Source organism: Rattus rattus, chromosome 5 (genome assembly GCF_011064425.1).
Source record: "Rattus rattus isolate New Zealand chromosome 5, Rrattus_CSIRO_v1, whole genome shotgun sequence".
In the NCBI taxonomy this organism is placed as follows: domain Eukaryota; kingdom Metazoa; phylum Chordata; class Mammalia; order Rodentia; family Muridae; genus Rattus; species Rattus rattus.
This window is the reverse complement of record NC_046158.1, coordinates 12578365-12594404: the sequence shown is the minus strand read 5'-3', so window position 1 is coordinate 12594404 and position 16040 is coordinate 12578365. Positions and strand designations below refer to the sequence as shown.

General features: G+C 49.8%; 1 protein-coding gene across 2 annotated transcripts in view; it reads right to left on the bottom strand.

Moving 5' to 3' along the window:
• The window catches only part of Cacna1b (calcium voltage-gated channel subunit alpha1 B), a 163757-nt gene that overhangs the window by 11297 nt on the left and 136420 nt on the right, over positions 1-16040 (bottom strand). For both annotated transcript variants that reach the window (XM_032903164.1, XM_032903165.1), the window contains 5 exons: positions 10875-10971; positions 8201-8309; positions 4016-4123; positions 3265-3377; positions 2420-2547 (listed from right to left, as the gene is read on the bottom strand). In XM_032903164.1, the coding sequence (XP_032759055.1) occupies positions 2420-2547; positions 3265-3377; positions 4016-4123; positions 8201-8309; positions 10875-10971 (555 nt within the window). The remainder of the gene's footprint in view (positions 1-2419; positions 2548-3264; positions 3378-4015; positions 4124-8200; positions 8310-10874; positions 10972-16040) is intronic.

Genomic DNA, 16040 nt, shown 5'->3' with positions numbered 1-16040 from the left:
TGATCTACTCCACTGCTGCTGCTGTTCTCAGTGGTCATCCCATGGTACTGGCATCTCCATACACTGGGATCTTCCACTGCACCTAGGCCTCACCAATAGCCTCTCACAGGATTTCTTCGTGGTGCCAAGCCTCAACTTCTTTGTATGACCCTTAAGTCCTTGGCTGTCAACTGCAAATGAGGCTGTACCTCACCAACGGTCTTTCCTGGCCTCTCAGTGTCAAGTCTCAGCTGCTCTCCATGACCCATTCATGCCTTCAAAACCAGTGTCACCTGGGTAATTACCAAATTCAGCTGCAGCATGAGGTACAACCTTGGTTATCTCTAGAACACAGCTTCTTTGTGCTCTCAGAAAACACATCCCAGAAGACTCCACTTCAGTGATGCTCCATAACAGGCTGGCCTTGAACTCAGGGATCTGCTTGCCTCTGTCTTCAGGCAGGGTGGTACACACCATTAATCCCAGGAGAAAGGCCAGCCTGTTAATAGAGCAAGTTCCAAGTTCCTGTTCCAGGCATGGTAATACAGGCCTTTAATCCCGGAACTTGGGAGGACATAGACACACAAATCTATGAGTTCAAGATTGGTTTACAAAGCAAGTTCCAGGACAGCCAAGCTTAGGCAATGAAAGATGTAATAGAACAAGGAGGGCATGCTCCAGCCCCAGCAATCAGCAGAACTCTGAAGCTTTGGCCATGTGGCTCTACATTTAGATCAACAGTCAAGGGACTTTCTGGAACAAATGATGCTGGTTAGCTAGAGCTAAGCAATTAGCTGTGATTAAAAAGATACCAGTATCACTGAGGTGAGATCTGGGTTGTGTTTTTCATGCTTTTCAGGGCCACAACTCCTCAAGAGCTAGATCAAAAGCTTGTATCTTTCAGCCACAAGATCTGGATCACAGGTGTGCCCTCAATTGCTAGACTGCAGTTCATTTAAAATTAAAAGTCCAAATGAAAACAGTAACTAAGTAATAATAACACCTAAACATTCTTTGTTCAATGGTAAATGGATAAACAATAAGCTTTGCTGGGCAGGATCTTGCCCAAAGTCATAACTCCCTTAATCTGTGTATTTTCTTGATTTAGCTCCATTGCAATTCCCAGTGCCCTTTTATTACTTGAACCACACATTTTGTATTTTTCCTTTGTAAGCTTACTATGCTTGATCAGAATGCTCTTCATGAGAGTAAACCAGAGGACAAAGTCTATGATGGGCGTTTCTGAGGTTTCCATTGTCAATGCAATTGAGTCAAAATCTCTTTATCTTAGCATCAGGTAGATTCTTCAAATATGGGCAAAAAGGTGCCATATTCTTCACCAAAACATCACAGGTCACAACAGTCTCTAGGCCACATGCTAAAATTCTTCTTCTCTGAAACCTCTTGTGCTAGCAGTCCTCTACAGTTCAAACCACCCTCAGCTCCACCATCTGCCATATAACTACTAGTATGGCCCATTAAGCCCCACTTAAAGCATTCCACTGCTTTCCAGATCCAAAGTCCCCAAATCCATATTCCCCTAAACAAAAACATGGTCAAGCCTATCACGATAATACCCCAGTCCCTGGGGTAGGGGATTTAGCTCAGTGGTAGAGCGCTTGCCTAGGAAGCGCAAGGCCCTGGGTTCGATCCCCAGGTCTGAAAAAAAAAAAAAAGAACCAAAAAAAAAAAAAAATACCCCAGTCCCTGGTACCAACTTCTGTCTTAATTAAGTTTCCATCGCTGTGAAGAGACACCATGACCAAGGCATCTCTTTAAAAGGACAGCATTTAATTGGGGCTGGCTTACAGGTTCAAAGGTTCAGTTATCATCAAGGCAGGACTATGGCAGGGTCCAGACAGGTATGGCACAGGAGGAATTGAGAGTTCTGCATGTCAATCTGACTGCAACTGAAGAAACTGACTCTTCCACACTATGTGGAGCTTCAAAGCCCACCCCCACAGTGACACACTTCCTCCTAACACCCTATGGGCCAAGCATATTCAAACCACCACAAACAGGTACATGCAGTGGCTATCACCTCAGGAGTAGCACAGCTATCTACCCAAGCTCGGTGATGTGAAGCTAACCTCAAAGTTCACTATGAAAACACTCAGATAGAAAACGCTAACAGCAGCCATCTTTATCAGCATCCAAGTGTCTGTGCACCCAACGGTGGAGGTAGACATTCGGTTCCTCCAGAGCTCATCCTTGAAAGTGGGATGGGACCTGAGAACCTCCTATCCTCAGAGGGCTGTTCTTATTGTGGATGAACCCCTCAGGAATGGTATTATAGGGTGTGAGGTAGAGGCCAGACTCTAAGTAGTGTATGGGGACAGATATCCCCTCCTCACACCGGTCTTGAGTTCTACCCACCAGCACTTACATGGTGCTCCCACTCCACCAGCACACCCCACCCACATGCCCCACCCGAACTCACATGGCGCCCCCATTGCTGAGGGAAGTTGCACTCTTTTGTCGAAGGAAAACCCGAGCTCCTCGGAGCACTGCGGGCTGTGTCTGCTCCAGGGTGGCCTTCAGAGGATGGAACAGGGAAACAGGACCCATCTACAAAGGAGAACAAGGAAGAGAAGAGACCTGTGCCTGAGGACCAGCCTGGTACAGCATGTAACAGAGTCCAGTCTCCTTATTCTGCAGCAAAGAGCTTTTACTTTCCCAGATCTTGCCTTGTTTCCCAAGAGGAGCATGCGAACAGAACAAGGTAGGCTCAGGGAGTATTGCTTCTGTTTTCCCCCGTAAAGGACATCAGGAAAACAGTCACTTAACCCAGAGCCTTGGTTTTGCTAGCTACACAGGTGGGTATTGGTCTTATACACAATCAGTCGAATCAGTCGTCTCATCTTTAGGTTACAGTGGCTGCCAGAGACTGGGAGGATAACTAGTGACTATGCCATGACATGGGGCCAGGTAAACATCACTAGAAGCTCTGTGTATCTACAAAACAGAATCTCCACATGGTGGTCACCAAAGACACGGCTGTGGCAGCACCAGACAGATGTATCCCACACCTCCCACATACCGTGAGCAAAGACAACAGCGACTCTGGTCTACACCGTGCATCTCTCCGGTGTGTGCCTGTGTGTGTGTTTCTTTCCATCCTGTAAGAGTCCTCATGTCCTTTCCAGACAGCACAGGGAAAAGTGACACTGCCAGGGCTCTGTCTTACTCCTAAAAGCCAGCTCTCAAACTCAAGCAAGTAACTAATGAAGAGCAGGCAGCTCAGCCATTAAACTCTGAGCAGTTATAGGTCTCCCACAACTGTACCTGGGACAGGCCTCCAGGAGCTTGGTGAGTCTGATCTCTGGTGGTTTTGTTCTGTTTGTAGAAGTCAAATATCATGAGAGCCGCATAGACCTTCCCCACTGTCATCTCGTCAGCTGAAGAGAACAGGCAAAAGCCAGAGGGCGAGGGTTGGAGGACACACAGCACAAAAACGCCACAGAAAATGTGGCCAGGTAAAGAGGCAGCTTCTTTCCCTCATCCCCTGTGTAGGCTCAGCCACAGGCTCTAGTCCTGTGTCTCCTAAGCTGGCCTGAGGAGTTCCCTACAAGAGGCTCTCAGAATTGAGCACCTCCTCTTCTTTGTGCCAATGCCAGGCTTCCCTCTTGCATTTCTTTTTTTTTTTTTTAAAGATTTTATTTATTTATTTTATTTATATGACAAGTACACTGTAGCTGTCTTCAGACACACCAGAAGAAGACATCAGATCCCACGACAGATGGTTGTGAGCCACCATGTGGTTGCTGGGATTTGAACTCAGGACCCCTGGAAGAGCAGTCTGTGCTCTTAACCGCTGAGCCACCTCTCCAGCCCCCCTCTTGCATTTCTTAAAGTGTCATGAGATACACTGTCAAAGTAGGAGGACTCTGGATAACCGCCTATGGCTCCTATGCCACCCAGCATGGCTACCAGGGATGAGGGGAGCCCACCTCTCCAAAGCAATACGCTGCCTGTCTATACTCCCACAGGCCCTGAGGGAAGGTGGGGCAGAGGGTGTCTTTCGCTCTCCACTTACGTTTGTGGGGTGGCACCAGTAAGTCCAGAGTCTTCTGGGGCAGATTAGCCCACACAGAAGAGATCTCCTTCCTCAGCTCAGCATCACATTGGTGCTGTTTTGTCCCCGCTGGGCCAGGACAAGAGGGAAAGGGGAGACAAGTCAGAGCAGCCCTGCAGGCCCTGCCTTCAGACAGAGCTGGAGACACGGTGTGGGCAGGCGTGTGGAGGGGAAGAGAGGACGGAGTTGGCACTAAAAGGAAGATACAATGTGAAGACCCAGTGATCTGCTGACTAGCTGGAGACCTTCCTGCACAGTAGGAGACAGTACAGCTGTGTGTGTGCGTGTGTGTGCGTGTGTGTGCGTGTGTGTGTGTGTGTGAGAATACAAAATAGAATCCAGGGCGTGTGTGTGTGTGTGTGTGTGTGTGTGTGTGTGTGTGTGTGTGTGTGTGTGTGTGTAGAATAGAATCCAGGTCCTCTCTTCTACAACAGAGCCATAACCCCAGTCCTCAAATATCTTTTGAAGTGTGAAAGTTTTAATTTTGATGAAATTTAATTTATCAGTTTTTTCTTACATGGTTCATGCATTTATTTATTTATGTGTATATGTTGTGTGTGTGATTGTAGAGTTTCCCATGGAGGCCAGAAGAAAGGGGCACCAGATCCTAATTGTGAGCCTCCTGCTAAGATCTGAAACCTGATATTCTGAAAGGGTAGTGAACACACTTAACTGTCTAGATTCATGCATTTTTCTAAAAAGAAATCTCCACTAAACTCAGTTGCCATATTTTGTTTCCCTCTAGAGGTTTTCACCATTTTAAATTTATGACCCCTTTCAAGTTAAGTTTTGTAGGAGGTCACACTATGTGCTGTGCACTGGAAGCCGTCCCACCGTTGCTATGCGGAAGTCAGAAGAACCAGTGACTAGAAGCTATCAATAAAAGACCTCATGTTAGGAGTGCCCTTCTGAGAGGACAACAGAAATCTCGTTCACTCTCTCACTGAGAGCACAGAGCAAGGGGAGACCTCAGAGGAACCCGCCCTACCAGCACCTCAAGAATAGAAATCAGCTTCCAGACCCTGAGAGAAGCATTTCCTGAGTAAGCTGCCCAGCCTGCCATACGTTGTGCCAGTACCCTGCAATGTTTCATCTTAACAGAATTTAGAATCACTTTGTCGACAAACCCTAGGCACGTGTGTGAAGGTGTCTCCAAGGAGGGTTAACCAAGAAGGGAAGCCATATAAATGCAGGCTGCACCACCCTGGGTTGAACAAAGGGAAGTAAATGGTAACAGGCACCTCTGCTTCCTACTTAAAGATGCTCTGGTCCTTCCCACCATACTTGATGGGCTACACTCCAGAATAGTTAGCTAAAATAAAGCCTTCCTCTTTAAAGCTGCTTTCTGTCAGCTATTTTGTCAGAGCAGCAAGAGGATTATTGCACATTCCAAACTGACCGTGAGTCAAAAATCGTTCCCAGGCTGGAGAGATGACTCAGTGGTTAAGAGCACCGACTGCTCTTCCAGAGGTCCTGAGTTCAATTCCCAGCAACCACGTGGTGGCTCACAACCATCTATAATGGGACCTGATGCCCTCTTCTGGTGTCTCTGAAGACAGCTGCAGTGTACTTATAAATAAATCTTTAAAAAAGTATATTGTTCCCTTTGTAAATGGCTGTCTGACTTTACAAACCACTGCTTATTAGGGATGAATGGTATCTTTCCCACATCAATTCCCCTTTCAAATTTGCAGAAAAACAGTTGGCCCTATGTATGTGGGTTTCTCCCAGCGACACCTTGACCAGCATAAGCTCATGGAAAGAGGCTGCTTCCTGCCTCTCTTCTTTTTAACAGGATGGTTTAGGTCCTACATTGCTCCATAGACTTTAGATTCATCTGTTGGGATTCTGTCTGGACGACAGCAATGAGAACGAGGATGAGGCCGATACACCTCCTCCACAACACATCCTAACCCATGAACAAGACACAGGCTATTCTTGTTATCCAGGTCTGTGATTCTTCCTATAAAGATTGTGGAACTCACAGGATAAAGTGTACAGACGAATTTTTAGAGTTATCCATGACACAGAAACACTGCATTGTGTTTATTTTCAAGGAAGCATTTTAAGAAAACGTTATGGAGTTATTTCCTATTGTTAGTTACTAGAACACAAACGTTCCTGCATGCTACCTTTGTATGCGTGTCAGTTTCAGTAACTTTAAAAACAGGCTGGATTTCTGCACATAACGATACAACTCTGACCACAGACACTTTCGTTTCTCTTATTATATTTTTATTAATGAAATCAACCTTTAAATTTAAACCTATTTAGAATATCTTTCCTTCTTTCCCACCCTTTCTTGCTCTTGTCCTTCCCCTGATCTTACTGGAATGACTAGGGGCCAAGAACACATCTGAAAAACGAGCCCTGCCTCAGGCCACCCTCAGCCCTGACTTTAACAGAGTTCCTATGTTGACTGTTACATCAGCTGCAGTTTTTCACAGATGCCCTTTATCATATATCTCTTAGGTGTCTCATTTAATTCCAGCCCCACACAGGACTATTCTTAGCAAGAATGACCACTGGATTCTGTCATAGGCTCTTTCCCGATGGGACTGTGGAAATACCATCCAGTTCCTATCAAACTGACTGTTTGATACAGTCAGTTATAATGGCTGAGCTTTTTTTTTTTTTTTTTTTTTTTGGTTTTTTTTTTCGGAGCTGGGGACCGAACCCAGGGCCTTTCGCTTCCTAGGCAAGCGCTCTACCACTGAGCTAAATCCCCAACCCCATGGCTGAGCTTTAGAACACCAAACCAGCCTCCATGACTGGAAAAAAACCAAAACGGTATCATATATTATTTTCTTTTACGTCCCGATAGATTTAGTTTGCTAAAGTTGCACTGAAGATCTTTATATCTACAGTCAGTTCACCAAAATTATATTGAGGAACTTTATGTCCACAATCAAAGGAAGATTGTGCCATATCTTTGTTTCTTATGTCAGAATAAAGTACATTTAAAATAAGCTAAGAAAGATACCCTCTTTTTATTTCCTGTAAGATTCTAGATGGTCTGTAGTCACTAAACTGATAGACTTCAGCAAAGCCAGCTGGGCCTGGCGCTCTCTGTCGGAAAGTTGATGGTCGTCAGTTTACCTAAGAGATATGGTATTCCTAGGTTATCTCCTACCTTTATGCATGAGTGCACATGTGTGTGGTGCACATGACTATGAGCGTGCATGTGTACCTGTATGCCGATGCGCGTGTGTGGAAGCCAGAGGAAAACCTTGGACATCATCTTCAGGAGCCTAAAGTTCACAAATTAAGTTTGGCCAGAAACTCGGAGAAATGTGCAGTGAATTCTGGATTTATCAAGTAAAGCCATTCCCATATCACTAAGCTTATCTCTTCTTCAGTGAAAGTTTGGTAGTTTATATTCTTCAAAGGACTCATACATTCCCCTAAGATGTCATTCTCAGAGAAGAAGAAAAAGCACAGGAAGTAGACTCTGAGGAAGGCTACAGACAGGGCAAAGACTGATAACCGCCAGAGAGAAGTGAGCAGAGACTAGTCCCTCGAGTAGCTGGTTCTTATGAGGGAAGAAAAGGAGGAACATAACGGTAGGTAAGAGGTAGCCCTTTTAAAGAAGGGAACGTAAGAATGTGCTCATATACTGACACACGTAACCCCAAACAGAAAACAACAAAGCAAGAGGCAGACAACCAAACAATGGGTACCAACCTTAGGGACTTAGTGAGAAAAGATGGGACCTGGTGTGTGGGGGCCTCACCTCCACCTCTCACAACAGAAGTACCCAAGCCATATGGCACAGAGGAGGGAGAGTGATGGGGTACAAGGTCCCCCTGGTAGAGGGGAAGGGGAAAGAAGGAGGAGATGGCCCATGCTGCCTCTAACATGATTGGGGCAGGCTCTCACTGCTGGGTGTAACGACCTAGAGCAAGGAGTGCTTTTCCTCCTTAGGCATGAGATAGTATAGTGCTAATGCAGTTGTCATGGAAACAGTCAGTGCCTAATAGAGCAGGTAAGTCTGTCCCCCAGGTAGAGCCCATCCCTTCATCTTCCTCCTTACATGTCTAAGTAGATTACTTTGTTTTGTGCGTGCATGCGTGTGTTTGTGCGCCAGGGAACTTGCTAAGGATTGGCTGGCCAGTGCACTCCCTTTCCCAAGGCCATGTGACTCACCTGGGGCAAGCTTGATCTCCAGTGCCGTCCGGATGAGGGCCATCAGTGTGGATGTAAAGTGTACCGTCATGTCCTCATTGGATATGGGCATGTTCATTCGAACCAGGCGCTGGGGATGAGGAGGGGCAGATCAGGGCCAAGCATATTATGGTCACTCCCACCCTAGAGTTAGTGTCTGGGCTCTGGAGCTTGGCTTGGTGTCCCGAGAGTGGTCCTGGCAGGTGCCTGGTCCAGAAGGCTGGGCGGTGGAAGTTTTGCCAGCATTCTCTCCTCCTGGACCCTACTCTCATCTGAGCTGAGATTCTCCTGACTAGAGAAGAACAGAAGTCCAAGTAGAAGCTGTAGCAGAAGCCAGGCCCAGGAGCCTGAGTCCTGACCACTGGCTATGAGTGACACAAGGGGGCATGGTCCTGGCTGAGGAAGGCAGAGTGGGACAGCTTAGAATACAGTTGGAAGCCCTGTCCTATGGTTTTTGCTTACCTGTCCTCTATCTGCAACTGGATCATTGGGTAAGTAAGGAGTGGAAGCCAAGAGGCCTCTCTGAGGTCCAGTCCCAACGAGGCACTCATCAAGAGAGATGCTCTTGCTTAACTCAGGTCTTAACCACAAACAGGGGGCCGGGGGGACACACTTGAAGACAGACACCATCATAGGTAAATGAATGAAGAAGAGTCTTAAGAGACCTTTCTAAGGGCCAGAGCAGAGCAAGCTGCTCCTATATCTCTGAGTGGCCAGCTCCCTTTCTTTTCTTGTTTTTCAGAGACAACACATCTTGAAACAGGGATGTGTCTGAGTCATTCCTCTGGGTAGACTTAGCAGCTGCAAGGAAGTCCAGCTCTCAGAACATCTGAGGGAGGATACGGGTCTCAGGTGCATCTGAGAACACTCAGTTGGCCATGAAGCACCCCAGGAATACTAATGTCCTCTGTATAGGAAGAAAACTAGAGATAGGACTTCCTCCCTAAGGCAAGCACCCTTCTTCGGGGAAGGGCCACACAGCCCGGTCCCTAGTATCTTGCCTCCACGTTCTGTATCTTCATTGTGATGGAGGGGCATGGGGTGCAGAACACAGGAGGTAGGCTCTTGTCCTCTGAATGCTGGCAAAGCCCCACTGGGCACGTCCAATCACAGGACCAGGACCTCACGTGTCACATGTGTTACACACCAGGAAAAGCCTGCTTCCCAGAGCATGGCGTCCCTGCAGACCAGCACCGATGGCAGTGTGAGAGGCCAAGAAATTCCTCTTCCAGGGAGGGGTCAGGATGGGAATGAGAGAAGAGCAAGCAGATGTTTCCAAGAGGGGGAGATCTGTCCAGGACACCAAAGGTCACCCTCACAGGGGCTCCCACAGGTTTGCCCCCAGTCATGGAGGACAGAGAAAGATAGAACCTCAGAGAAGCAGAGTGGCAAGACCATGGCAAATAAGTTCCAGAAATGGTACTGGAACCATCTCTTGGGCCCTCCCCCATTTTGCCCCAAGCCATCTGCAACCTACCCCGAAGCCTCTCTTGGTCTGGTCACACCCTGAACCTCAGGATCCTCAGGCCTGGCTGGAAAGGGCAGTGCGACCCTTCCTGCCTGCCTTTCTGTCTGACTGGGTGTCATAGAACAGAGCTCTCCCTCCTGTGGGTAGAGACATGCACGCATGCATGCAGGGCCTCCGCAGTTTCAACACACATGCTAGTTGGGGGCAGATAAAGGCAGGAAGGACCCAGAGGCATCTGTGAGTGGTGGGAGAGCTGTTTGGTTCCCACAGACTACACTGAATGAAGTGGCAGACAAAAAAAAACCTAGAATGGGGTACGGAGACAGAAGATGGACAGAGTACAGTGGACCGAAGAGGGAGGAGCCAGCAGGGAGCTCTCAGACAGATGCTAACACGGTTGGCACTGTTTAGTGGGGAGCAGGAGGGGCTATGAGTGCCGAGGGCACTGCAGGTGCAGCGAGCTATGACTGGGCCAGGAAGGCAGCCTGGAGGTGTCCACGTTCACTTCCTTCCTCACGACTCCCGTGTGCTGGGACTCCTGAACTGCGAAGCTGGGGCCTTAGCCAAGGCATCCAAGCAGCCTTTCCCTTCCAACGTCAAGGCCCCACCTCCTTCCCACTGGGAAGTTTTGAAGCCCTTGAAGACTAGCTGGGCACAAACCCTACAAGGCTGAGCTTAGCGGGGGTAGAAGGGCACGGCAGAGGGGAGCAGCAGAGGCCCGCAGGCCCCATCTGTCCCCGGAGGCAGACCTTGCAGACTTGATGACCACCCATGACAGGAGCACAGGGGCAGGGCATCTGGGAGTAAAGCACCCTCGGTCCAAAAGCATTGTTTTGTTGGTCTTCTCATTCTTGGGAAAGCACAGGCAAAGAAGGGAAAAGGGCCCTGGATGGGGTGTCTCTGGCTCCATTGTCCCAAGCTCCTCAAGGATGTCAGTGGTGGGGAGTCAGATGGGGTAGTGGATTAGTGCAGAGACATATGCCTCTGTCTGGGATGGGAGCAAAGGATTTCGGGGTGGTGAGGGAGCAGCAGTAAGGCAGCCAGGTACAGCCAGACAGCCAGACAAATCCTAAGGAAGCAGGTGAGAGCCCATGAGTGCTCTGTGGGCTGAATGAGGGCCAGGTGGGCCCAGCCAAGCACAGACAGCTCCTGGGTTGGATGCAGGATCAGTGCAGGGTCAAGGTCTACCTTGTATGCAACTCGAGCCGGGCATTTCTTCCCCAAACCCAGAGGTGGGGACATGTGTTTCAGCATCTCAAACATGTCATTGTAACTGATGCGCCCACTGGAAACCCGTTCCAGAGGCCAGGCATAGTGGGGTGGTCCACAGGAGAGGCGCACGGCAGGAGGGGCAGAGCAGGGAGCGGGCAGGGGAGGAAGCAGACAAGAAAACAGATTCAGTTAACCAAAGTTCGGGTAAATGCCCCAAATCAAAAACAAGTAAAATGAAGGTATCTCTGCTTGACTTGACCCTTGCTGCCCCACCCCCAGCCTCACCTCCTCATAGGCAGCCCAATGCAGGGCAGCGGGCAGGGGTGATGTCTGAGCTAATGAACATGGAGGGGTGAGGAAGGGCTGCATCGGGGCGGCTTTGGGTTATACATGTCTGACTTTACTGTTTTAGAACTGCAGACAAGGCCAAATCAGAAAGAGCTGGTTCATGGCACGGGAAGCGCTGGCCAGACTGTGTGGAGAGGAGACTACCGCTGAGAACCACAGCAGCAGGCCGCCCACCTCGATGGGCAGATTGGATTTGCTGCCACATAAGGCCGAAGGCTAATGTGGAGAAAAGTCTACAACAGATTAGAAAGCTAGAAAAGGAGTCCCAAAGCTCTTAGAGACTGAACTGAATGACAGGGCAAGTCAGCTCCAAGCCCAGAGACGCCCGAGGCCAGCCCAGGGCAGGGCTGCTGCTGAAGTCAGGGCTGGGTGGGAGGGAGACTGCGGGAAGGGAGGAGCTGAGTAAGCTGTGGCCTGGTGCCACTAGTGCCTCTGACAGCACAGGTTGGGACCAACAGGTTGGATGTGCCCCTGTGGGCTGGGGCACTCAGGGCAGCATCTTGGGGCTGGTGTAGCATCTTCCCCCGTCAAGAGGCTGGGGCTTCCCTCTACCCCAGAGCACCTGCCTGAGGGCTTGGGTCTCAGAAACACAGCAGAGTCCAGCCTTTCTCCAGAGGGCAGATCTGCCCAGACCCTGCCCTTCACTCACAGTTCCAGGCCAGGGGTTTTCTCCCTGAGCTGAGCACATCAATCCGGAAGCGACGCAGGAGGGCTCCCCTTTCTTGTTCCCACTCTGCCCTCCCCCAGGGACCTGAGAGCCTCTCCTGACCCACAGGGACAACTGCTCCTTGTTTATTGGCACCCATGTACAAATTCTCCTCTAGGCTCTCAGCCTCTGGCTGTCGGACCATCAGCCCAATCATAAGAGCCTGCAGGATTGCTGGGTGTGATGGCTGTTTGCTTGGTAAAGGTGGGACCTGTCTCAACCACATGCCACCCCCCTCCCTAACCCCCACGCCCAGCCAATTGGTCCTGGCAGACTCGGCCGAGCCAGGCCAGAAACCATCTCAGACACTGTCATGAAGGCTGCCTGCCTCCAGCTAGGGGACATAAGACAGGGAACCAAAGCATCCAGGATGCTGGAACGCAGGGCAGGGCAGGACAGAGGAAAGAGAAGGTGAGGTGTTGTCATTCCCAAGTCAGGCAGGGAGTGTGTGCAGTGTGTGCGATTCGGGCAGGGAAGTATGTCAGATGGAGGCTCTGAAGTTGCAAACCTTGTAGGCCAACCTACGAGGGCAGTTCTTCCCTAAGCCAACGGGTGGCGCAATACAACGCAACAAACTGTACATATCCTTATAATGAATCCGGCAACTGGAAAGGAAATGTCACAGGTTACGGCAACAGGCAGGATGGAACCCGTCCCCCACCCACCCCGGCTGCAATGGAAGATGAGCTGTGAGGTGGAGGTGAGGGGTACAGCTACACAGGCTACTCCCTAGTGGGACCTGAAGTCCAGTGCTCCCCAGAAAGTGTCAGCCCCAAGATAATGCCTGGATGTGAGGCTAAGCAGGAACTACTCAGAATAATGCGGAAGAACAAACACCCCACGCCCACCGTGAGCCCCACCACTGACCAGTCCCAACTGGACTTGCTGTCTGTCCTGCCCTCAGTTCCTGAATGCCAGAGCCTTTCTCCTTGTCTCCCTCTGACCCTGGCCCTTACTACTGTGATGTGTCCCCTCCATTTCTCAGACACAGAAACCCTACTGAGGAATACACACCTAGATGCCTCTCGATTGTTCCCATCTCCCTGGGAACACACTGGTGTTCCCTGGGAGTTTGCTGGCCTAGCTAAAGAAGCCCTCCTCACGGGGATGATACCCTTTGGCACAGCAGACCCTTCTTTCTCCTATGCTGCTCATCAGCTTTAAGTCGTGCTTAGTTTGCTTCCAGAAAAGAGGATATTCTACTTGGGCCTCACACATACTTGCTAATCTTGTTGGATCCTAGGGACAATCCCAAGGGGCCAACTACTCATCAAGTCCATTCTTTAACACTAGTGGAAATGCGTGGACATGATACACGTTAACCCTGTTTGGGAATATTTTCCCAAGTAAAACAAAAGCAAAGTTACCTGTTTAACTCAGTTTCAAGGTCTCTCAATCTCTCCCAGCTTTAACATTTTCACTCAAGCCTCAACGATCTTCCCCGTTCTCCCTCTCTCTGTACCTGCCTCAGAGTTGCCCGACACTCCGTTCATCTTGTCTCCTTTCACACAGCTTAGGTGCACATGATCCTTCCCTCCTCAAAGGTGTCCTGGCCCCAAGCTGTGACCATCTAACTGTCCTATCTCACAGCCCTATTTACACTTTCACCTTTGGGGCCCCAGGCCCAGGACAGAGCAGATGCTCAGGAAGTGTTTCCTCAGCTGATGGACGACCCGGTGAGCATGGCTCTCACTTTCGGTCCCCATGCTTCAACACAGTGTTTTGAAGCAACAAAAGGGAGGCCGGGGAAAGAGCAGCTCCAGCTCCCAGAAGCTCCATGCCTTTCTAGTATTCCACAGCATGTACACATTCACACAACGTACAGATGGTACATAAACACCTAACAGGTGCACACATGCACACAACACACATGTATACTTACCATACACAGATGCGTATCACACACACACACACACACACACACACACACACACACAGACAAACTAACATGGATACACAAACACATGCATGTGCCTTTGTGTGCACATGCAGAGGACACACAGGCTCATCCACATATACACACATGCATACGCTCACACACATCTGTGCTTGTGCAGACACATACACAAATGTTAGAAAGTCTGACAGTTTGTCGTTTCAAAGTTTTACCGAAATGATGAGAAAATCACATGGTCACATAGGAAATTAAGACAGACCGTAAGCCTGTTCAAATGCAGGCCCCAGCTTTAGCATGGTGCTCTGCCAGCTTTGACCTGTTTGAGTGCTCTGTCAAGCCATCCACCTCCTAGAGGGGTCTGCAGGGAACAGCACCAGTCCCAAAGCACTTTGAGGTTCACCTGTCTTTAGGCGGCTTGATCTTGATGCCGTCTGGCCATGGTGTCACCCCTGCCACAAGGCCATCTCTTCAACTTGCTGGTGACATCCAGGGCCCCTAGCTCTCTAGCTCTCAAGTTAGAAGACAGACTACACTCTCACTGTGCATGCTCACAAGTCTGTCCTCAGACTAAGCACCACTGTGCCCGTTACCCCTTCTTCGTTACAGTCGATGGCAGGAACTGGGTATGCAGTTCATGAGGGCAAGCACCATGCTGCCCTCCACAGCTGGCCTTCAGTGTGAGTGAGTCCCACAGACCATCTGTTCTTTGCACCTTGGGAAAATATTCCAGAAATAGCAATGGCTGTTGAGGTCATAGCCAGGGTAATCTTGAAGATCAAATGAGTCATTTTGCCGCTGGAGTCTCTCCTGCCCTTTATATGACAAAGTCCAGTCTCCCCACTGCACCCTACCTCGGTGACATACCTAACCACAGAGCCAGTGCAATATCCTTGAGCCTGAGCAGCTCAGTAAGAGTCTTGGGCATGGTGGGGAAAACATATGAACATAGACAGAGAATCGTCTACAGAGCCAAAGTAGTCAAGCGTAATACACAACAACAGTGAGTGGTCCTGCTGCTTATGAACTATGTAAAGATGGGAGGTTTCTCACAGCAATGGGAAATAGACTCGGAGAGGACGTCAGTCCAAACAGCCCCAACGGAGAAGACCTCTGTCCCAGCACCCTGATGCAATACTGTGAAACTTCCCCGGCTACAACTCCAGGCACAACCTCAGAACACACTGTGAGGGGCAGACCAGGGCAGCTGAGGAACTGAGGACACCTGCAGTCTGTCTGTCTGTCTCTAGGTGCAGAGGAGAGGCTGAAGGACAGGAGCAGCGGGGATCCAGCCCAGCAGAAGAAAGCCTGACCACCCCTTCCCGGACGTTACTGAGCATCTCGTGCTGGCACAGGTCAAGGACGCAGAAGCTTAGGAGCTTGAGACAGAGGACTCTAGCCATCAGCCTGGGCACATCCTCTAGTCCTCCAGCAGAGACCTAAGCATGCCTGTCCTGATTTCAGCCCCCAGGGTCTACCAGAAAGCTTAGCATGCCCGGTCTAACCACAGGAGCCTGACTTCATTCTCCCAACTATCCCACAGCAGAACGCTGACCACACCTAGGAGAGGCAGACAGGGGGCCTGGGGAGCTGCACACAGCTGCAGTTTCTTGTCCATCCCTAAGGCACAGGACGCCACCACTCACTCCTTCAAGGACAACCGCCCATTCACAGCTGTGGCAGTGAGAGGAGAGGCTTGTATCTTCCACAGCAGCCAGTGCTCTGAGCCTCTGCCCCTCCTGCACGTCCCCTTACAAGGAAGAGCCATCTGCAAATACCACTTGAGCGGCTGAACAGACGAATGGGCGAATGAGCCATTAGATGGAAAATACCTGAGTGAGCGCATGTGTGGGTGTCAGCAGGACGGGGTCAAGAGGCACCCAGAAGGCTGGCCTCTGAGCGCCCTCTCTGTGAGGGATGGCCACATTGGATTGAGATGGGAAGAGCCACGCTAAATGTACTTGGCGTCATCCACGGGTCAGGGTCCCGGGCTGAATAAAAAGTAAACTGAGATGGACACCAGCACTCATCTCCCATGATTGTGACCCACGGTCTCCTGCTCCTGCCATGTGCCTTCCTTCCGTGTTAGACTATATCTCCTCTTAAATCATAAGCCAAAGCAAGCCTTTGCCTGAAGTTGCTTTTGTGAGATCCAATCACAGAATCAAAAGGTAACTAACACAATACACAAGTG